This window comes from Cetorhinus maximus, chromosome 30, assembly GCF_964194155.1.
Source record: "Cetorhinus maximus chromosome 30, sCetMax3.hap1.1, whole genome shotgun sequence".
NCBI classification, from domain to species: domain Eukaryota; kingdom Metazoa; phylum Chordata; class Chondrichthyes; order Lamniformes; family Cetorhinidae; genus Cetorhinus; species Cetorhinus maximus.
This window is the reverse complement of record NC_135908.1, coordinates 19,374,667-19,399,036: the sequence shown is the minus strand read 5'-3', so window position 1 is coordinate 19,399,036 and position 24,370 is coordinate 19,374,667. Positions and strand designations below refer to the sequence as shown.

General features: G+C 43.3%; 1 protein-coding gene across 1 annotated transcript in view; it reads left to right on the top strand.

The window, feature by feature from the left end:
- Positions 1-24,370, top strand: part of trip4 (thyroid hormone receptor interactor 4) — a 128,313-nt gene that overhangs the window by 50,796 nt on the left and 53,147 nt on the right. Inside the window, exon 11 of the mRNA XM_078532552.1 lies at positions 7,516-7,607. Within this exon, the coding sequence (XP_078388678.1) occupies positions 7,516-7,607 (92 nt within the window). The remainder of the gene's footprint in view (positions 1-7,515; positions 7,608-24,370) is intronic.

Sequence of the window (24,370 nt, the reverse complement as noted above, 5' to 3'; positions counted from 1 at the left end):
CTCAGCTCTGCCAACAGAACACCACTGCTTCACATGCCTGTAGTAAAGAGTTACAGACCTTTGGCTGTCCCCTTGGGTATTCCGGCTTTTTGCACACTTATATTGCTTTAAATCTGTCTTGCAGCTTTCTCCCTTTAAGCTTGGAGCCTTCCTCTCTGCTCCTTACTTTCACTTCCACAGAACAGGATCTTTTCCAGATTCCTGTCCTTTAACTAGACTGTCCTCTTGGGACCTTTCCTGTTCCAATCCCTGGATTTTGGGACTTTCTTCTTTAGTTTCTGGAACCAACTTTAGTTTGGGACTTGCTATCTGTCTCTGTTGTACAGCCTCTCTGAAACCCTGGCTTCAGCTGGACTTTGGCTTGGGACTTGCTATACGTCCCTCCTACGCTGCAACTGCTTCCAACTGAACTGAAGCTACTTTTTTTGTCTCTGCGGGGCCTCCCGTTGCTAGGTAACAACACAGTTTTTTTCCAACATTGTTTGTCATAACTTCCCTTGAAGAGTCTTAAGATCTCCGTTAAGATGCAGGCATCTTTTAAAGTGAAAATAAAACTCAGCTTCCTTTTTTCTTAACACACAAACACACAAATACCAATCAAATTTAAACATTAAAGCTATACCTTATTCCTAACACACCCAAATACACATAAGTTACTTAGGCTATCTCTATTTCCTAACAGTGGTGAATACCACTCGTGTTGCTACTGCATAGTAGCAGCATGAAACAGCTAGCTTCACCTGTTGCTCAAATTTTTGTGACTCCTTGCCGTTCCAGGGTAATCTGAGGTAGACTGGGCACTTTTCAGGGCCGAAAGTGATGGCCTTGGGCCTGTTCATAAGTTTGCATGATATACGGCATGAAATTATCTCATCAGGGTAGCCATTATCCTGCAGGATGCCTTTGATATGCCCTGTTTCAGCATCGAGCTTGCATGGTGAGCAAATGGCTCAGACCCTATTTATGAGGTTGCCAATAAGGCCAATCTTGTAGTGCATGGAACTGTAAGAATCCCAAAGGGTATATTGACCAGTGAAGGTTGGCTTGCAGTCAACTGGTAGAGAACCTGCTGGCAGTTTATTTCAACTAGCACATTAAGGAAAGGGAGTTCATTTGACTGCTTCATTTGCAGACAGATGGAACACGTACAAACATTTGCGCCTGTTTCAGCTAAACAAAATAAGTGAGAGCCATTTGCTGGTGCATTGGCCAAAGCATTGCCCTGAGGAATCAGAGTCGAGCTGTCTGATTTAAATTTCAAACAATGCTTGGCAATTAACTGTCAGTCACCATCAACCAGTGCATTCTCCATGGCAATGCCTCTGCCAATCAGAGTCCACTTGCCAACCAATTAGCACTCTTCTCATACGGTATAAATTGTTGTTCCCTTTATATTTGGTATCCTTGCGAATTGCCCAGATGAGCGCAAGCTGGAAAACTTTGACAAAAAAAGTCTTTCTTTTTCAGTAATAAACATTGACAAATTTGGAGAGTAGATTTAGTGGGTTAATTCACAGCTAAATTTTGGTCACTTGTTTTCAAATTCCAGTGCAGTACTGAGGGGGCGCTGCAGCCTCAGATATGCTGTCTTTTGGATGTGACATTTAAACTGAGCACTCCCTCCAGCTCAGTTGGATGTTAAAGATCCCATGCCTCATCCAACATCATTTAAACAAATAACCTGGCCATTATCATGTTGGTAGTGGGATCTTTCTGTGTGCAAATTGCTGCTGTGCTTTCTACAACTTTAAAGTTAAGCCACTCGATAATTAGTCTGCAGATGAGCATGCTGATGGTGAAGAATCTTATTTTGTCTGAATTATATCCATCCTGTTTGTGTGATGTATAGTTAGTTCATTGCCAGTGGAATTGTTCAGGCAAAAGGAAGTGCATGAACACGGGCACAATTTTTGGATTTTCGTAAACAAATTCTGCTAAGACAACAGTACCTTACTCTTTCTGAGGTGAAATTCTGACTGCTACCTGGTGCATTGCCCTGCCTGATCCGCCTTCAAACTTAACCCCACCATAGATCACCTTACTGCTGCAGTCTTCATATATCCTTTATTTCCCACTCTCCATATGCCAGCAGTGTGCCCTGGGCACCCACATCCGATCTACCTTTACATTGACCTTGCCTAAACGTGTCCTCCAACCCAATCCTGGCCAGGTCCTAAGCAGCTTCTGCAACCTGTGAGGCCTCGTGGCCTGAGGAAATATCCAACTCTTTCTGCAGTAATGTATTTTTAAAACTACTAACTTGCTTCATTGTCGCCTCCCAACCCATAGGGCAAGAGTAGTTTTATTTTTAGTATCTGTGCCCAAGGCATTAAGTGGTGCATACTTGTGAAAACAACAGCTGTCCTTTCAAAGAGCTCTAAGAATAGTACAGCACAGAAGGAAGCCATTCAGTCCTTTGTGTCTTTGAAAGAGCTATACAATTTGTCCCACTCCCCTGCTCTTTTCCCTGCACATTATTCATTTTGTAAGTATTTATCCAATTCCCCTTGAAATTTACTATGTATTTGCTTCAGGCAGTGTATTCCAAATCACAACAACTAATTGTGTGAAAAAAAAAGCTCATCTTTCTCTTTCCCCACCCCTAGATTATTTTGCCAATTATTTTAAATTTGTGTCCTCTGGTAATTGACCCTCCTGTCAGTGGACTCAGTTTTTCCCTATCCACTCTGTCAAAAGCCCCTCATAATAAGTATATTGTTAGAACCTATTGGATAATATTTCATGTACTGACCTGGAGTCTGGAAAGCTTGTTCAAAATGGCCCATCAAACGCTCTGTGAACCTTCTTTTACAGACCAGGACATAATAGACCTGCTAGATAGAATTGCCAAGGAGCATGGCTAATTGGGCACATGACCATACGAACATTCGAACGGGAGCAGGAGTGTAGGCCATTTGGTATCCTCGAGCCTGCTGTACCATTTGATATGATCATGGCTGATCTGATTGTGGCCTCAACTGTACTTTCCCTATCTAACTCCTATAACCGTTGACTCCTTAAACGTTAACCTTAAAAATATTCAATGACCCTGCTTTTGGGGAAAGAGAATTCCACAGACGAACAAACCTCTGAGAAAAAAAATTCTCCTCCTCTCTTTCTTAAATGGGAGACCCCTTATTTTTAAACTGTTCCCTAGTTTTAGTCTTTCTCACAAGGGGAAACATTGTTTCAGCATCCACACTGTCAAGTCTCCTTAAAATCTTATGTTTCAATAAGATCACCTTTCATTCTTTTCAAATCCGATAGGTACAGATGCAACCTGCCCAACCTTTCCTCATAAGATAACTCCTTCATCCCAGGAATCAGTCCAGCGAACCTTCTCTGAGCTGCTTTCAATGCAATTATATCCTTTTCTTAAATGAGGAGACTAAAACTGTGCACAGTACTCCAAATGTGGTCTCACCAATGCCCTGTACAACTGTGGCAAAACATCCATACTTTCATATTCCATTCCCCCTGCAATGAATGACAACATTCCATTTCCCTTCCTAATCACTTGCTGTACCTGCATACTAACCTTTTGTGATTGATACACCAGGACACCTAACAGGTCCATCTGCACTGCAGAGTTCTTTCCATTTAAATAATATACTGCTATTCTATTCTTCCTGCCAAAGTGGGCAAGTTCACATTTTCCCACATTGTAGTCCATCTACCAAAATTTTGCTCACTCATTTAACCTACCTATATCCCTTTGAAGACTATTTGCCCCCTCTTGACAACTAACTCTCCAACCCATCTTTGTGTCATCAGCAAATTTAGCAACAATATGTTTTGTCCCTCCATCGCAGTCATTGATATTGCTGTGGCACAGCTGATGGGAAATGCTGAGCTGCCCAAACCCCAGAGGGAAACTTGAAACAGCTGCCACAACGGTTTTTGCAAGTTGTATAGCATGAGGAGAGGTTCCGAAATCAGGAATTGATGTCCCCGACTACTTGTGTTAATTTTATCGTAAAGTAAACATTCTTTAAAAGAATAAAGGGAAAAAAACTCAGTTACATTTAAACACAAGAATGGCTTTACACAGTAAACAGTACTTTAAACCATTTCCACAAGATCTTAACTTAAATACATTCAGAGCTAGCCTTCCCCTTTTCTGTTCAGCAATTATCCTTATAGATTTATAGAAAAATCTATAGAATTCCAGTAATTTTTACCACACAGTGCCTTTTTACCTTGGGGTGTCCTCTGAAGCTGACGTCAACTGGGTCTTCAGGCCTGGCCTTGTTCACACTGTCTTCTGGGAGTTCTGACCAGCTACCCTGCTGTCTTCTGGGAGATCTGACCAGCCACCCCCACCTAGGCATCAGTATTTCCTTAAATGCATTTCTTCCCTTTGATCTCTCCATTGTCTTAACCAGTTTCTTTAGAAATGTTTTCTTCATGGACTTGATTAGATTATTCTTTACTTTAGCTCTTGTAAAAACAAACTTAGTCTTTACTTACTTGCACCTTTTACGACCTGCATATATCTGCCTTTCAACTAAAACAACTTGATTAAAAAACACTCCTGTTATTGCTTTATGTAAAACTCTGATTGAAATTCCTCTTGGCTTATTAACATATCAAAACCACTTCTTACTGTTGGTTTTAGATTCTTGCAGTCATTCTAGCTCTTATTCCAATTACCATATGTACATCCCCAACAGCCTGACTTCCCGTACATAGGAAAAATGAAGTGACATTAGCAGACAAAAAAATTACAATTTCTTGTTTTCTTGACGAAATGGATTGTAAATAGTTGATGCCCCAGCACTGATCCCTGTGGCACTCCAATAGTAACAATTTGTCAATCCAAAAATGACCCACTTATCCCTACTCTCTGCTCCCTGTTAGCTAGCCAATCCTCTCTTTACACTAATACTTTATCCTCTACACCATGAGCTCTTATTTTGCGTGGTAACCTTTAATATGGCACCAACAGATGCCTTTTGGAAATGCAAGTACACCACATCCACAGGCTCCCCTTTCACCACCTCAAAGAACTTTAATAATTTAGTCAAACATGACTTCCCTTTCACAAAACCATGTTGACTCTGCATGATTTGCATTAAGATTTTCTAAGCGCCCTGCTATAACCTCCTTAATAATAGTACCTGCACCACATGGACTGCAGCGGTTCAAGAAGGCAGCTCACCACCCCTTCTCAAGGGCAATTAAGGATGGGCAATAAATGATGGCCTGGCCAGCGATGGCCATGAATGATTAAAAATAAGATTCTAGCATTTTCCTTATGACAGATGTTAGGCTAACTGGCCTGCTTTCTGTCTCCCTCCTTTTTTGAATAGAGGAGTTACATCTGCTCTTTTCCAATCTGATGGAACATTTCCAGAATCTTAGGAATTTTGGAAAATTAGAACTAATGCATCTACTCTCTCAGCAGCCATTTCTTTTAACGCCCTAGGATGCAGGCCATTAGGTCCTGGGGACTTGTCAGCCTTTAGTTCTAATCCGTTTTTCAGTACATTTTCCCTGGTGATTGGAATTGTTTTAAGTTCCTCCCTCCCTTTCGCCTCTTGATTTACAAGTATTTCTGGGTTGTTATTTGTGTCTTCTATGATGAAGATAGACAGAAAATATCTGTTCAAAGCTTCCACCATCTCCTCATTTCCCATTCTTAATGCCCCAGACTCATTCTCTAGAGAACCAACGCTCACTTTAGTTACTCTTTTCCTTTTTAAATATTTGTGGCAACTCTTACTATCTAATTTTTGCCTTATATTTTTTAGTCATTCTTTGCTGGTTGTAAAATTCTGTCCAATCCTCTGACCTCTAACTAATCTTTACAGAATTATGCAGGTTTTCTTTCGATTTGAGACTATCCTTAACTTCTTTACTTAGCCATGAATAGTGCGCCTTTCTCACTGGAATGTATTTTTTTACTGAGTGTTATGAAATATCTCTTTAAATGTCTTTCATTGTGTCTGTACTGTCTTACACTTTAATCTAACTTCTCAGTTCACTTTAGCCAGCTCTGTCTTCATAACCTTGCAATTGCCTTTATTCAAGTTGAAAACACTAGTCCTAGACCTACACTCCTCACCCTCAAACTGAATGTGAAATTCAGTCATATTATGATCACTGCTACTTAAAGGCTCCTTTACAATGAGGTCTTTAATTAATCTTGTCCCATTACACATTATCAGGTCCAGAATAACCTACTCTCTGATTGGCTTTAGAATGTGCTGCTCTAAATAAATTGTCTCAAATACTCTCTACGAACTCTTCTTCCAGGCTACCTTTGCCAATCTGATTGGTCCAGCCTATATGTAGAGTAAAATCACCCATGATTATTGCAGTACCTTTTGTACAAGCCCCCATTATTTCTTCCTGTATAATCTGCTCAACAGTATAGCTACTGTTAGAGGGCCTATAAACTACACCTACAATTGACTTCTTAGCTTTGCTATTTCTTAACTCTACCCAAACTGATTCTGCATCTTGATCTTTAGAACTAAGATCATCTCTCATTGTTGTACTCACATCATCCTTAATTGGCAGGGCTACCCCACCATCTTTTCCTAGTTTCCTGTCCTTCCAAAATGTCATGTACCCTTGAATATTCCAGTCCCAGCCTTGCTCACCTTGCAGCCATGTCTCTCAGTCAGTTGATAATCGTTCATAACAGAACAGCAACTAGTACTGGATTGGGATAATTTCCCCTTGATAGCCCCAACCTGACAGCTGGTGGCAACCTCGAACCATACCAACAGTGGTAAATTCAATTTATTACCTTGTTGATTTATGCCATTAGCTGTCACTACCATTGGGAGTTGAGATCTGCTGTTGGTTGGGACAGGGAGCTGTGGGAACTAGAAGGCTCAATGATCAGGAGGGTGTTAGTCCAGTCTCATGAAGATTGATTCAGGTCTCAACCTAAACCTGGCTCAGGCAAGTGAAATACGAGACTGCAGGCAACACGGACCTGTAAGCAATGATATTAAATATACCAATTTAGAGAAGTGATTTGGGCTTCAACTCCCTCCACTACAGCATTATTTTTCCTTTGAGACAGAGGTCAGGTTTTTGACGATTTTAGTGCAGACCCACTCGGCTCTCAGTAGGGGGCTCCAACGCGCTTGGCCTCCATCCTGTTAAATCCAGCATATTTTACAAGGAAATCCTGCTTTTCGCCTATTTGGCAGGGCACTGGAGTGCAGGGTGTAGGGTTCTCGAGAATGAGTCTGGGGAATTAATAATGGGAAATAAGGAGATGGTGAACAGATATTTTCTGCCTGTCTTCACCATAGAAGAAACATAGATGCATCCTCTTTTGGAGGTACAATAAAATGAGAGGCCTGAATGAGCCATTTTGACAATGCACCCCATCCTAAATTAATAAATGTCCTCATTAACCCGACACACTTTTATAAATGGTTGGAAGAGTCTATCTGCCTCTGATGTTTCACATCTACATTCTTAAATTAGGATTCTTTAAAAAAAAAATGCTGAAAAATTCTTCATGGTAGCTGTTAAACTTTTCCTTTTCAGACATTGAATTTCCCAAGGACTATCCGACTGGCTGCCTGTTGGGCTGTGTGGATGTGACAGACTGTGTGTCTCAAGAGCAGTACCGTGAGCAGGTAAGCATGAGTGCTGCCAATAGTCTTTCAGCCATGTCCCTCCCCAGTTCTAAAATATGTCAAACAGTATGTGCAGAGGGTGCATGTTTCTATGAAGGTTTTCATAATCTCTGACTTGTGCTTGTGCTCCAGTGTAAGATACTTTAGGAGCTTATTTGTCTGCTTTTCCTTCTTCGTGAACCATGTTTTGCAGACATGTCCCTTTTGAGCTGCGTGGGCACGCAACTGTCCAACAAGTGCCATACATTTAATTATCACTTTCCCGCATACCCTGGTGGCTAAATGAGGTTTACTGTCACTCCCTAGTTCATGAACAAAGAGCTGGTAGACTCCCCCACAATGGGAAATTCAGGACGAGAGCCAAGCCTGACACCATTAATCAGGTTGAATTAACAGCCAAAATTCATGAGTGTCAGTTCCTGGAGCCCGAAGCTATGTCAGCACTTGCCTTTCCTGTGGCCTGCTCTCTGCTTCCCTTCAGCTCCCTCCCCGACCCTCCTGCTCGCAGCCCCTCTTGCTCCCTCGCAGGAGAGAAGCTGAAAAAGTTAGAATGTTATTAAGAACTAGTAAGAGGATTTTTGGGCCAGTTAATACCGCTGATCCAGTCAATTTGCTGCAGTTGGTTTTGTAGAATTATTAAAGGAAGATTGACCCCTAAGATATTTGACACTTTAAAAACACAAGGGCATTTCTAGGGAGTTTGTAAAAAGTTTTGGAATATTAGCCCAGATGTCCAAGTAATAATGCAAAGGTTCTTGTGAGGTTATCTCATGGGACAAATTAAACCGTGCACACTTCCAAGTACTACCTCTCCCCAATTCACTTTGTGAGGCACAGTTACTTTATAAATGGTCAGTTGGTTCATTACTTCACAATTCATAAATCTCTGGTTCATTAATCCAAAATCTGTGGATGGAATAAATGCCACTAATTCCTCAAAAACTACCTCAGCATTCATTCTGCCTCCTAGGATGCAAAGCTCTCTTCACCAGTTCCCAGATGTAATTTCCCCCTTCAACATTCACACAATTTACTGGCTCACTTCTCTCTCTGACCTCCACCCCCCAGTTCACAAGAGCCAACCTCTCTCCAAATTCACAGCGACACTTTACCTCTGCCTGATTATGTTTGTTGATGTGAAGAAATGACTGAGCTATTTTCCTCACTATTCATGGCAGTTTTAAGTAAAGAAAGCGCTCAATGAGCTGAAAAAATAAAAGTTGCCTTCTCCGCATTTTCTATCGGTTTAAAAGGCAAAAACCCCCTTGGCTCTTTCTATTTTGAGCTTATGAAATTGAATCAAAAGATCCTTATCTTGTCTTGAGTCATTGCTAGCAATTCAACTTTTTCTTCTGTCAAATGACAGAAATATAAGCTACAATATAAAAACTAACAGATGCCTCTCTCATGTATGGTGTAGTGGTTATGGTACTGAACTTAAAACCTAGAGGTCATGAGTTGAAATACCACAATGGTAAATTTAAAATTGAATTCATTAATTCCGGTAATTTGTGAACTAGCATGTTACCATGTCTGTCTGGTGATGGTATTCTTTCTTCTTCCATATCTATGGTAACCTCTTAAACATAGATATTAGTTGTAGACTTTTTTTGTTCTACTGGTGGTGCACATCCGCACATCACCTTGATATTGGTGTACATTCCGCACATGGATGGAAAATATCAGAGGGAACATTACTTTGCAGTATTTGTATCACTTTGCTTTTCCTTCTTCCTCTCTTGAAATTGGACACTCGCTCAGAGGTAAAGTTCTTTTTGCACCAGCCTCTGGTCCTCTGGTAGTTTCCCCAAGCGCTATTCTAAGTGCGTGAGCCTAATGACTGTAGCAGTGGAGTGCAGGAGAGATTAACTTGTCTACAGATGGTGAGGGAAACAAGGTGCCCTATTCATATTCTGTGCATTAGCCTGGTAGGCCTCAGAGTGCTGGAACCTGGCACCATCAGTTTTCACTTTTTGATCAATCAAACTTTATTTTAGGAACATCAAGCCATTGTTTCCAGGACTGTCACTGACCTCATCTCCTCTGGAGATCTTCCTCCCACAGCTTCCAACCTGATAGTCGCCCAACCTCGGACGGCCCGCTTCTACCTCCTACCCAAAATCCACAAATGGAACTGTCCTGGCAGACCGATCGTGTCAGCCTGTTCCTGCCCCACGGAACTCATTTCTCGTTATCTTGACTCCCTTCTTTCTCCCCTTGTCCAGTCCCTTCCCACCTACATCCGTGATTCCTCTGACACCTTGCGTCACATCAACAATTTCCAGTTCCCTGGCCCCAACCGCTTCCTCTTCACCATGGATGTCCAATCCCTCTACACCTCCATCCTCCACCGGGATGGTCTGAGGGCCCTTAGCTTCTTACTTGAACAGAGGCCCGAACAATCCCCATCCACCACTACTCTCCTCTGTCTGGCTGAACTTGTTCTCACACTGAACAATTTCTCCTTTAACTCCTCTCACTTCCTCCAAATAAAAGGTGTGGCTATGGGTACCCGCATGGGCCCCAGCTATGCCTGTCTCTTTATGGGGTATGTGGAACATTCCTTGTTCCAGTCCTACTCTGGCCCCCTCCCACAACTCTTTCTCCGGTACATCGATGATTACTTCGGTGCTGCCTCATGTTCTCGTTGGGACCTGGAAAAATTTATTAATTTTGCTTCCAATCTCCACCCCTCCATCATTTTCACATGGTCCGTCTCTGACACTTCTCTTCCCTTCCTTGACCTCTCTGTCTCAATTTCTGATGATAGACTGTCCACCAATATCCATTACAAGCCTACCGACTCCCACAGCTACCTTGACTACAGCTCCTCACACCCCACTTCCTGTAAGGACTCCATCCCATTCTCTCAGTTCCTTCGCCTCCGTCGCATCTGTTCAGATGATGCTACCTTCAAAAACAGTTCCCCTGACATGTCCTCCTTCTTCCTTAACCGAGGTTTTCCACCCACGGTCGTTGACAGGGCCCTCAACCGTGTCCGGCCCATCTCCCACGCCCGGCCCATCTCCCGCGCATCCACCCTCACGCCTTCTCCTCCCTCCCAGAAACATGATAGGGTCCCCCTTGTCCTCACTTATCACCCCACCAGCCTCCGCATTCAAAGGATCATCCTCCGCCATTTCCGCCAACTCCAGCATGATGCCACCACCAAACACATCTTCCCTTCACCCCCCCGGCGGCATTCCATAGGGATCGTTCCCTCCGGGACACCCTGGTCCACTCCTCCATCACCCCCTACTCCTCAACCCCCACCTATGGCACCTCCCCATGCCCACGCAGAAGATGCAACACCTGCCCCTTCACTTCCTCTCTCCTCACCGTCCAAGGGCCCAAACACTCCTTTCAAGTGAAGCAGCATTTCACTTGCGTTTCCCCTAACTTAGTCTACTGCATTCGTTGCGCCCAATGCGGTCTCCTCTACATTGGAGAGACCAAACGCAAACTGGGCGACCGCTTTGCAGAACACCTGCGGTCTGTCCGCAAGAAAGACCCAAACCTCCCTGTCGCTTTCCATTTTAACACTCCACCCTGCTCTCTTGCCCACATGTCTGTCCTTGGCTTGCTGCATTGTTCCAGTGAAGCCCAACGCAAACTGGAGGAACAACACCTCATCTTCCGACTAGGCACTTTACAGCCTTCCGGGCTGAATATTGAATTCAACAACTTTAGATCTTAAACTCCCCCTCCCCCCATCCCCACCCCGTTTCCTCCCCCTCCCTTTTGTTTTTTTTTTCAATAATTTATATAGATTTTTCTTTTCCCACCTATTTCCATTATTTTTAAATCTACAACTAATACCTTGTCAGTCTTTCCACCCCACCCGCACTAGAGCTGTACCTTGAGTGTCCTGCCATCCATTCTTAATTAGCACTTTTCTTAGATAATATCACCACCTTCAACACCTCTTTGATCCTTTTGTCTGTGTCTTCTTTTGATTATCTGCTCCTATCACTGCTTGCTTGTCCCTACAACCACCCCACCCTCAACTTCTCTCCCCCCGCCCCCCACCTTAAACCAGCTTATATTTCACCCCTCTCCTAACTATACTTCAGTTCTGTTGAAGGGTCGTGTGGACACGAAACATCGACTCTTTTCTTCTCCACCGATGCTGCCAGACCTGCTGAGTTTTTCCATGTAATTCTGTTTTTGTTTTGGATTTCCAGCATCCGCAGTAGTTTTTTGTTTTTAAACTTTATTTTGAACCTTTCCAAATTCCTTTTTAACTTGCAAAATTCAGCTATGACAATGTGCTAACTAGTTTGCCAGGATGTTTCAGTTCAAGATTGTGCTTCAGCCAGGATTTCTGCAGAATGTACATAAATCGATTGATCTCTTTCTACATTGCAACAATGACTACAATTCAAAAGTACTCCTTTGGCTGAAAAACGCTCTGGGACATCCCAAAGTTGTACTAGGCACTTTATAAATACGAATCTTTCTTTCTGTACTTCAGCCCAGTTTATTTATTCATATAGAAACTAACGAGCACAGTGCACTGTAAAGCCACTGTTTGGTGTAGGGCTGTTTCCAACTCCTTGAACATGACAAATGAAGTAAATATGCCAATGGATATTGCAATACTTTGTAGCGCAATGGATTGATTCCATACAGAATTCTAATCTTTATAAACAAGAATGATTAAGGAATGGATGGAGTCTGGTAGTCACATGACTCATCTAGTTTCCTGGGCAGACAGCAACAACTTGCATTTGTATAGTGACTTCAGTGTAGTAAAAACTTGTTTGAGATTCATGTTATCACTGTGGTACAAGTAACTCCAAACGCACCATGCAAATCAATGTAAACAACTGGGACAGAGGCAGAACTAATGGTAAACAGGTGAGGGACTAAAGCAGGTTAGAATCAAGACCCAATCTTTAAATGTTCTTGCTTACGTGTTCCCTCGGAATGCTTTATGTATTGAGTCAGTCTTGGCTCAGTATTTGCCAGGTAGATGTCAGTGTTGTAACGGTACTGGTGGGCTAGGGGCACAGCTTGTTTTGGACACAAGTCATCAGTACAATTTCTGAAATGTTGTCAGGGCCCATTACCTTTGCATTATCCAATGTCTTCACCTGTTTCTTGATATCATGTGGAGGGAATTTAATTGGTTCAAGTCTGGCGTCAGTGATGTTGGGGTCATACGAAAATACATACGAACAAGGAGCAGTAGGCCATTCAGCCCCTCGAGCCTGCTACGCCAATTAAGATCATGGCTGATCGGATAGTAGCCTGAAATCTGTATCCCACCTACCACTGATAGCCTATCACCCCCTTGCTAACCAAGAAGCTGCCCACCTCTGCCTTAAAAATATTCAAAGACTGCATCCACAACCTTTTCAGGCCGAGAGTTCCAAAGATTCAGGACCCTCTTGAGTGAAAAAATTTCACCTCATCTGTTTTAAATGAGCAAGCCCTTATTTTCAAACATTGACCCCTAGTTCTAGATTCTCCCACAAGAGGAAACATCCTCTCCACATCCACCCTGTCAAGACTCCTCAGGATCTTATAGATAGGTTAAGTGAGCGGGTAAAGATATATCTGTTTGTAGCCTCCTTATGTCCTCTTCACAACTTACTTTCCTACCTATCTTTGTGTCATTAGCAAATTTGGCAACCATCCCTTCAGTCCCTTTCTTTTTTCATTCATTAATGAGATGTGGGCTTCGCTGGCTGGGCCAGCATTTATTGCCCATCCCTAGTTGCCCTTGAGAAGGTGGTGATGCGTTGCCTTCTTGAACCGCTGCTGTCCATGTGGTGTAGGTGCACCCACAGTGCTGTTACGGAGGGAGTTCCAGGATTTTTGCCCAACAACAGTGAAGGAATGGTGATATATTTCCAAGTCAGGATGGCAAGTGACTTGGAGGGGAACTTCCAGGAGGTGGTGTTCCCATCTATTGGCTGTCCTTGTCCTTCTGGATGGTAGTGGCTGTGGGTTTGGGAGGTGCTGTCGAAGGATCCTTGATGAATTCCTGCCGTGCAACTTGTAAATGGTACACACTGCTGCTACTGTGCATTGGTGGTGGAGGGATTGAATATTTGTGGATGTGATGCCAATCAAGTGGGCTGCTTTGCCCTGGACGGTGTCAAGCTTCTGAGTGTTGTGGGAGCTGCACTCATCCAGGCAAGTGGAAAGTATTCCATCACGCTCCTGACTTGTGCCTTTGTAGATTGTGGACAGGCCTTGGGGAGTCGGGAGGTGAGTTATTCGTCGCACGATTCCTCGCCTCTGACCTTCTCTTGTAGCCACAGTATTTATATGGCTAGTCCAGTTCAGTTTCTGGTCAATGGTAACCCCCAGGATGTTGATAGTGGAGGATTTAGCAATGGTAATGCTATTGAATGTCAAGGGGGTGATGGTTGGATTCTCTCTTGTTGGAGATGGCCATTGCCTGACAATTGTGTGTGAATGTTACTTTCCACTTGTAAGCCCAGGCCTGGATATTGTCCAGGTTGTGCTGCATTTGGATATGGGCTGCTTCAGGACCTGAGGAGTCAGAAATGGTGCTGAACATGTGCAAATCATCAGCGAACACACCCACTTCTGACCTTATGATGGAAGGAAGGTCATTGATGAAGCAGCTGAAGATGGTTGGGCTGAGGACACTACCCTGAAGAACAACTGCAGTAATGTCCTGGAGCTGAGATAGCTGACCTCCAACAACTGCAACCATCTTCCTTTGTGCTGGGTATGACTTCAACCAGCGGACAGTTTTCCCCCTTATTCCCATTGACTCCAGTTTTGCTAGGGCTCCTTGATGCCACACTCGGTCAAATGTGGACTTTATGCCAAGGGCAGTCACTCTCACCTCACCTCGGGAGTTCAACTCTTTTGTCCATGTTTGAACCAAGGCTGTAATGAGGTCAGGAGCTGAGTATCCCTGGTGGAACCCAAACTGGGCGTCAGTGAGCAGGTTATTGCTAAGCTAATGCCACCTGATAGCATTGTTGATGACCCTTCTCATTTCTTTACTGTTGCTAGAGAATAGATTGATGGGGCGGTAATTGGCCGGGTTGGATTTGTTCTGCATTTTGTGTACAGGATATACCTGGGCAATTTTCCACATAGCCGGGTAGATGCCAGTGTTGTTGCTGTACTGGAACAGCTTGGCTGACAAGGGGCGTGACAAGTTCTGGAGCACAAGTCTTCAGTACTATTGCCGGAATATTGTCGAGACCCATAACCTTTGCAGTATCCAGTGTCTTCAGTTGTTTCTTGATATCACGTGGAGTGAATTGAATTGGCTGAAGACTGGCATCTGTGATGCTGGGGACCTCCTGAGGAGGTCGAGATGGATCATCCACTTGGCACTTCTGGCTGAATATTCTAGCAAATGCTTCAGCCTTTTCTTTTGCACTGCTGTGCTGGTCTCCTCTATCATTGAGGATGTGGATATTTGTGGAGCCTCCTCCCCCAGTGAGTTGTTTAATTGTCCACCACCATTCATGACTGAATGTGGCAGGACTGTAGAGCTTAGATTTGATCCATTGGTTGTAGGATTGCTTAGTTCTGTCTATCATTTGCTGCATATTCCGTTTGACACGCAAGTAGTCCTGTGTTGTAGCTTCACTAGGTTGACGCCTCATTTTTAGGTGTGCCTGGTGCTGCTCCTGGCATACCCTCCTGCACTCTTCGTTGAACCAGGGTTGATCCCCTGGCTTGATGGTAGTGGTAGAGTGGGGGATATGCCATGCCATGAGGTTACAGATTGTGCTCGAGTACAATTCTGCTGCTGCTGTTGACCTACAGCGCCTCATGGATGCCCAGTCTTGAGTTGCTCGGTCTGTTTGAAATCTATTCCATTTAGCATGGTGGTAGTGCCACCATGAGGGTATCCTCAATGTAAAGGCAGGACTTCGTCTCCACAAGGACTGTGCGGTGGTCACTCCTACCGATACTGTCATGGACAGATGAGGCCAAATATGTTTTTCTCTCTCTCGTTGGTTCCCTCACCATCTGCCGCAGACCCAGTCTAGCAGCTATGTTATTTAGGACTCCACCAGCCTGGTCAGTGGTGAAGCTATTAAGCCACTCTTGGTGATGGACATTAAAGTCCCCCTCCCAGAGTACATTCTGTACCCTTGCCACCCTCAGTGCTTCCTCCAAGTGGTGTTCAACATGGAGGAGCACTGATTCATCAGTTGAGGGAGGGCGCTCTGTGGTAATCAGCAGGAGATTTCCTTGCCCATGTTTGACCTGATGTCATGAGACTTCATGGGGTCCAGAGTTGATGTTGAGGACTCCCAGGGCAACTCCCTTCCGACTGTATACCACTGTGCCGCCACTTCTACTGGGTCTGTCCTGCCGGTGGGACAGGACATAGCCAGGGATGGTGATGATGGTGTCTGGGATATGATCTGTAAGGTATGATTCAGTGAGAATGACTATGTCAGGCTGTTGCTTGACTAGTCTATGAGACAGCTCTCCCAATTTTGGCACTAATCCCAGATGTTAGTAAGGAGGACATTGCAAGGCCAACAGGGCTGAGATTGCCATCGTCGTTTCCGGTCCCTTCATCCAAGTCATTTATATAAATCATAAATGGTTGAGGTTCCAGCACTGATCCCTGTGTCATGGCACTCGTTACATCTTGCCAACCTGAAAAAGACCCATTTATGCCTACTCTCTGCATCCTGTTAGCCAACCAATCTTTTATCTGTGCCAATATGTTATCCCCTACAGCATGAGCTTTTATTTTCTGCATAACCTTTGATGTAGCACTTTATTGAATACCTTCTGGAAATCTAAGCACAGTGCATTCACCGGTTCCCCTTTGTCCACAGCACGTGTTACTTCCTTAAAAGAACTCAAATAAGTTGATTAAACACGCTTTCCCTTTCACAAAACCATGTTGACCGTCTGATGACCTTGAGCTTATCCAAGTTCCCTGCTATAACTTCTTTAATAATAGCTTCTAACATTTTCCCTATGACAGATATTAAGCTAACTGGCCTGTAGTTTCCTGCTTTCTGCCTCCCTCCCTTTTTGAATAATGGAGTTACATTTGCTATCTTCCAATCTAATGGGACCTTCCCCAAATCCAAGGACTTTTGGAAAATTAAAACCGATGCATCAACTATCTCACGAGACGCTTTTAAGACCCTAGGACCAAATCCATCAGGACCTGGGCTCTTGTCAGCCCGCAGCTCCAACAATTTACTCAGTACCACTTCTCTGGTGACTGTAATTTTCCTGACTTCCTTCCCCACTTCCTTTTCGTGATTTATAGTTGCTTCTGTGATGTTACTTGTATCCTCTATAGTGAAAACTGTTGCAAAATATCTGTTCAATTCATCTGCCATCTCTTTGTTTTCCATTATCAATTCTCCAGACTCACTTTCTATAGGACCAACGCTCACTTTGTTAACTCTTTTCCTTTTTAAATATTTATAAAAACTCTTACTATCTGTTTTATATTTCTGGCTAGCTTTCTCTCTTACTCTAAATTTTTCCCTCCTTATTAGTCTTTTACTCATTCTTTGCTGTTCCTTATATTCTGTCCAATCTTCTGGCCTTCCACGTATCTTTGCTCAATTATATGCTTTTTCTTTAAATTTGATACTGTCTTTAACCTTTCTAGTTAACCACGGATGTTGTGTCTATCCCTTGGACTTTTTCTTACTCGTTGGAATGTACCTATTCTGTACGTTCTGAAATATCCCCTTATACATTAGCCACTGCATCTCTATTGACCTATCCCTTAACCTAATTTGCCAATTCACTTTCTTCAGCTCACCTTTCATGCCCTCATAATTGCCCTTATTTAAGTTTAAAAGCTTGGTCTCAGACCCACTCCTCTTTCCCTCAAACTGAATGTAAAAATCAATCATATTATGGTTGCTGCTACCTAGGGGTGCCTTCACTCTGAGAACATTAATTACTCCCATCTCATTGCACAATACCAAGTCTAGTGTAACCTGCTCTCTGACTCCAGAACATGCTACCCCAAGAAACTATCCCAAAAACATTCAATGCACTCCTCATCTAGGCTATCTTTTCCCATCTGACTTTTCCAGTCTATATGTAAATTAAAATCTTCTATGATTATCGCCATGCTTTTCTGACAAGCTCCAATTATTTCTTCCTTTTGTGCTCTAACCTACCATGTGGTTACTGTTAGAGGGCCTGTTCACAACTCCCACAAGTGACTACTTGCCTTTACCATTTCTCATCTCCAACCAAACCGTTTCCACATCCCAGTTTCCTGACCATAGGCCATCCCTCTTTATTGTGCTAATACCATCATTAACTAGCAGAGCCACCCCTCCACCTTTTCCTTGCTTCCTGTTCTTCCTAACTATCCTGTACCTTTCAATATTCAAGTCCAAATCCATGTCCTCCTGCAGTCATGTCTCCATAATGGCTATCAAATTGTAATTATTTATTTCTATGTGCGCCCTCAGTTCATCTGTTTTGTTTCTAATGCTACATGCATTCAGGTGCAGAGATTTTAGTTTTATTCAGTTATTCTTTTTATAACTCTTTAGTTTCATCTGTTGATTTACTATTAGATTTCTACTCTCTATCCCCTCCTGCCACGGTCTATTTCTCATTTCCCGTAATAATACCTTTTTCTTTTGTCTGTCTCTGCTCTTTGATTTACCACATCTTCCCAAATTTGATCCCTTGCTCCCACTATTTAGTTTAAAACCCCCTCTACTTCCTTAGTTGTGCAGCTTGCAAGAACACCGGTCCCAGCACGATTCAGGTGTAGATCATCCCAACGGTACAGATCCCGTTTTCCCCAGTATTGATGCTGGTGCCCCACGAACTGAACCCATTTCTCCCACACCAGTCTTTGAGCCACACATTCATCTCCCCAATCTGATTTGTCCTATGCCAGTTTGCATGTGGCTCAGATAATCCAGAGGTTATGACCTTTGAGGTCCTGCTTCTTAATTTGGTGCCTCGGTCCTCATACTGACTATGCAGAACCTCCTTCTTTGCCCTGCCTATGTCGTTGGTATCTACAGGGACCATGACGAATGGGTCCTCCCCCTCCTACTGCAAGTTCCTCTCCAGCCCCAAGCATATGTCCTACACCCTGGCACCGGGCGGGCAACAAAGCCATCTTGACTCACTCTCTTTACTGCAGAGAATGGTGTCAAGCCTTCTGACTATACTATCCCGTACTACCACTACATTCCTTTTTTGCACCTCCCACTTGAATGGCTTCCTGTACCATGGTGCAATGGCCAGTTAGCTAATCCACCCTGCAGCACCCCCCTGTCATCCAAACAAGCTGAAAAAACCTCAAACCTGTTGGACAATTGCAGAGGCTCACGCTTCTGCCCTCCCCATACTTGCCTCACTCGCAGTCACACCCTCCTCTCCCTGACCACTGACCAAATCAGAAGACCCTGCCCTAACATGTGTGACTGCCTCCTGGAACAAAGAATCCAGGTAACTTTTTCCCTACCTGATGGGTCGCAGTGTCTGTAGTTCAGCTTCCAGCTCAAACTCTGAGCTACAGCTGCTCGGACTTCAAACACTTACTGCAGACTTGTTTGCTCTGGATCAAACTGGCATCAGGGAGTTCTGACATGCTGCAGCTGTGACACTTCACCTGTCCTGACATCCTTAATGTACTCTAAATATCTATTTAATTTCTTTATTCAATTATACATTTTACTTTTGTTTTTATATATTTTATTAACCTTACCACCTGTTGCTAGACTATTTTGTACCTCAGGAATAGAATAAACCTTAGTCACTTACCAGATACTCACTCATCAAATAACTAGCTTCTTCTCTTGTAGTAGCAGAGTACGACCACTTACTGAAGGCTGAGAAAGTTGGAAAGCAGAAAGCAAAAGTGCACCTCTTTCCCTTCCTTCCCTAACTCCCTTAATTAACCCGGCCAATTACTGTCCCATCAGTCTACTTTCGATCATCAGTGAAGTGATGGAAAGGGTCGTCAACAGTGCTATCAAGCGGCACTTGTTTAGCAATAACTTGCTCACTGACTCTTCATTTGGGTTCTACCAGGGCCACTGAGCTCCTGACCTCATTGCAGCCTTGGTTCAAACATGGACAAAAGAGCTGAACTCCTGAGGTGAGAGTGACTACCCTTGACATTAAGGCAGCATTTCAGGAGTGTGGCATCAAGGCGCTTTCGCAAAACTGGAGTCAATGGGAGTAAGGGGGAAAACTCTCCATTGGTTGCAGTCATACCTAGCAGAAGGAAGATCGTTGTCGTTGTTGGAAGTTAGTCATCTCAATTCCAGGACATCACTGCAGGAGTTCCTCAGGGTAGTCTCCTCGGCCCAACCAAATTCAGCTGCTTCATCAATGACCTTCCTTCCACCATAAGGTCAGAAGTGAGGATGTTCGTTGATGATTACACAATGTTCAGTACTATTCACAACTCCTCAGATACTGAAGCAGTCCATGTCCAAATGCAGCAAGACATGGACAATATCCAGGCTTGGGGCTGACAAGTGGCAAGTAATATTCGTGCCACACAAATGCCAGGCAATGACCATCTCCAACAAGAGAGAATCTAATCATCACCCCTTGTCATTCAATGGCATTACCATTGCTGAATTCCCCACTATTAACATCCTGGGGGTTGTCATTGACCAGAAACTGAACTGGACTAGCCATATAAATACAGTGGCTACAAGAGCAGGTCAGAGGTTCGCAATCCTGCAGCAAGTAACTCACTATCTGACTCCCCAAAGCCTGGCTACCATCTACAAGGTACAAATCAGGAGTGTGATGGAATACTCTCCACTTGCCTGATGAGTGCAGCTCTCGCAACACTCAAGAAGCTTGACACCATTCAGGACACAGCAGCCCCGCTTGATTGGCACCTCATCCACAAACATTCACTCCTTCCACCACCGAAGCACAGTGGCAGCAGTGTGTATCAGCTACAAGTTGCATTGCAGGAATTTGCCAAGGCTCCTTAGACAGCACCTTCCAAACCCATGACTGTGATCATCTGAAAGGACAAGGGAAGCAGACACATGGGAACACCATCAGCTGGAGGTTCCTCTCCAAGCCATTCACCATCCTGACTTGGGAATGTATCAGCCTTCCTTCACAGTCGCTGGGTCAAAATCCTGGAACTCCCTCCCTAACAGCACTGTGGTTGTACCTGCACTACATGGTCTGCAGCGGTACAAGAAGGCAGCTCACCATCTCGCGGGCAGTTGGGGATGGGCAAAAAATGCTGGCCTAGCCAGTGATACCCACATCCCATGAATGAATTTTTTTAAAAAGGTAGAGTGGAGCAGGTCAGTGTCTTTATTATGGACACAGCTTTGCTCCAGGATAGGGGTGAACCTTGACTTTATTCACTGCTAGTTTACTGTCCGTGCAGAATGGAAATTGCTTTGCACTGACACTAAACTGGCAGTATAGATGCACACTTTTTAAAAATAAAACTTTTAAACAATTTGTTTCTAGTTTCCCTATCTTGCCTCCTCATTAAGTGGTAGCATTTCATTCTGGGATATGGCCATGGAGACAGCAGCTTCCCTCTGGCACCCTGTCCACTTGACCATTCTTCATACCTGATCCTGTGTACTCAGTGCAGGTGAGAGAAATTCAGCAGAAAACCATCAGAGATTGACCTATCCTCACCCAGCTTGTATTTACTCCCAACAGTGTACTGTGGATAGAGTGCAAGCAAGGACTTTGGTTTAGGATGGATTCCGCTGAAATTTGATCCAGAGGCAATTGTAGCTTTTCCACTTGTTCCTTTATTGAGACTGTAAGCTCCATGCAAGGATTGCTGAGTTGTCCAACTTGGATGCTATGTTGTGAGCATTGCTGGGACATAAAAATGATACATGAATTGTCACTGGAAAAGTTCAATTCTTGCATCTAAAATCGCTGTCTGATGCACTGAACTGGTCCACTTACAAAAAGAGTTTGATGTGTCTCAAAATTGAGTAGATCTTTTTCAGTTTAGACCGTAATGGAATTATATTAAGAAATACAAACCCAGGAATTGCGCATTGAACATTATAATTCAGGAAAACTCCTGCATGAGTGGATTAGAAGCTCTTTCACGGTAACCTTGCATCATTCTGTGGCTAGAGGAATGGAGTCATCAGGAGTGGTGACCAGAAATACTCATGCTTTGAACTGAACTCATCATGCCTTTGGGATGAAGTTTTGTGGTTTTGTTCTTGGTTTCATGGCATTGCCTGCTGTTTCCAACTTGTTGCACGGAAGAACAACTGTCTTTCAAGACTTGGCCTCAATATGAGTAAATTGCTTTATATTTTTCCGGAGTTGTCTTTTCCCCCCCACTGCAGACCATCCTTTATCAGCCAGTAGGGGGTGCTCACAACTTGCTGCCTAATGATTCTATGCTGCCTCAAATTGATATTGATGATTGCTGTGATAAAACTAAGTGTTTAACCCTTGGAACCTAAGATCTGTGAATTCAGTAGATTCAAGGAGCTTGTATTTGTCAATACTGAAGCAAACTATTTTATCTACATGTTAAGGGAAATGTAATTTACTTGGTATTTTAAAGGTTTTTTGTGAAGCTTCTGTTTCTTCCCATTTTTGCTTTGTTGCCACCAACTCAGCACCACTATGGGGTTTGCCCCCTCACCTATTGTTGATTGCCTGTTGATACTCTCTGGACTTACACATGAAGAATGGCTGTTCTGGATGAGCCGGTATGATTCACAATGGAGTTGAGGTACAGATTAGCCATGCTGTAATAGAATAATTGAATGAACACAAGGAGATGAATGACCCAGTATGTGTAGGCCTCACCAGCTAGTAAGGGAATTACAGTAAAGCACAGAGTAAGTACCAAGGGCTGTGCTAAGATGATGTGACTGACTGCAGCACATTTGTTGTGATGAAGCTTATGACCTACTGAATCCAAATGTTATTTTCCTAACATTTAAATTGCAATCTTGGAGTCGGTTCAAGATATTTTTTATACCCTGTCTGAGTATTTTCCATTCTTCATGAACGGTGGTGAAAATGGAGACACTATGTTATTGTACCAGGTTGCATGTCCTGAGTGTGTATTGGTGAATGCCTGGTCTCTGCAGTCAGTCAATCATTGACAGAAACATGCCCTCGACTTCTTCAGTACAAACTACACGAGACAACTGGCTGATCTCTGCCTTGTCTGCATTTTGCCACGTTGTTTGGGTGAACCAGTAGCCCAGTGTTGACTGAAGATTGTGCTCTGTACCAGGCATTGCTCAGTACTCCCCAGTTGCCGAATTGATTCTGTAATCTCTGCTCGTAGTGACTTTGATAGCACTGAATGTCTGTCTGAATGATACCTGAGGATAAGTGTCGGCTTGTTTCTTGTCCCTATGATTTGAGATTGTTTTTAAAATTGAGGTTGAAATTGGAATTTTTAGTAATGACCCAGTTCTCAAGGATGTGGAATTGAAATATGTTCATGAGTGAAAGGCAAAGCCAGGAGTGTGATGCTGCTAATGATATAATGTAAATGGATGATGTGATATGCAGCTGAGACTTGATGAGAGGGAGAGAGGGCAAACATGGTTCAGAAAGCCTTGTGCGGCAAGAGATCTATAAAAGAACAAAGATGGAATGTCTCTTTTTCTGGAGTTGCAAGTAGAAACAGCTGATAAATAGATGTACTTTTTCCACCAGCTGGTTACATTATAGCTTTTCTCATTTGCAAAATTATTCTGGCAGCAAAGGGAATAGATGTCAGATTCATGGCTGGAAATTGCGCCTCCTCCATAGCTAACAGCCACAGAGAAGGCCTCAGTCCAGCTATTTGTCATGGAAAAAGGCTTGCATGCATGGTGAGTCACATTGTTTTGGAAACTTGGGGTAAATATGGGCAAGACAACCTGTTAATGCTCACTCCTTTTAATAACTTCTTAAACTGTCGTGTAGCAACAGGTAGAATTTACATCATCACTGATTCAGTGACTAAGCAGTTTTAAATAATTAAGTGTCACCCTCCTTTAGGAACAGATTGCTGCATTTGTCTAATTGCACAAACCCAGTTTGTTTGTGCGGGCTGAATCTTATTGTGTGAATCTCAGCATTCCTGGCCTGCAGTTCTTGTTTATTGGTTACAGGTTAAAGCAGAAAACCAGGTTCTCCATTGTTCACTGCAGAGTGAAGCTGTTGGCTGCTCAGATTCAGTTTATAATAACAATTGCACTGTGGCGTTTGCAAGCTGTGAAACATTTTATTGCACTCCTAGTTTTTCTATTAGGACTAATGCAATTTGGGGAAAAAAAGAGCTGATCATTAGCTAAGTCATGCTTCATGGTTTTTAAAAACGACTAATTTTGAATTGAAGTCTTTAATTAATGATGATACCAAAAAATCCGGCTTTTATTGAGAAGTAGTTACGGAGGTGCCTTTTTTTTTAAATAAATGAACCATTTTGGAATTTGGTAATGGTGCATAGAGCAAAAGGTGAATGTATTTGTGGCCAACCAATGGTTCAATCTTAGAATACTGTGTACAGTTTTCAGCACCACCTCATAGAATAGGGACTTCAAAAGCTTCGAGACCGTGCAGTGTAGGTTCACCTGGATGATGCAGGCGATAAAACACTTTATTTATGAGCAAGAGAGTTGAGATACGAGGGCTGTTCTCAACAAAGCAGAGGAGGCTGAGAGGTCCTTGAGGTAATAAGTTTTTTTAAATTGTAAAATTTCAAAGAGGATTTAGGAGAAAAGCCTGGACAAGTGCAACTCCAACAACACTCAAGAATCTCAACACCATCCAGGACAAAGCAGCCAGCTTGATTGACACCCAGT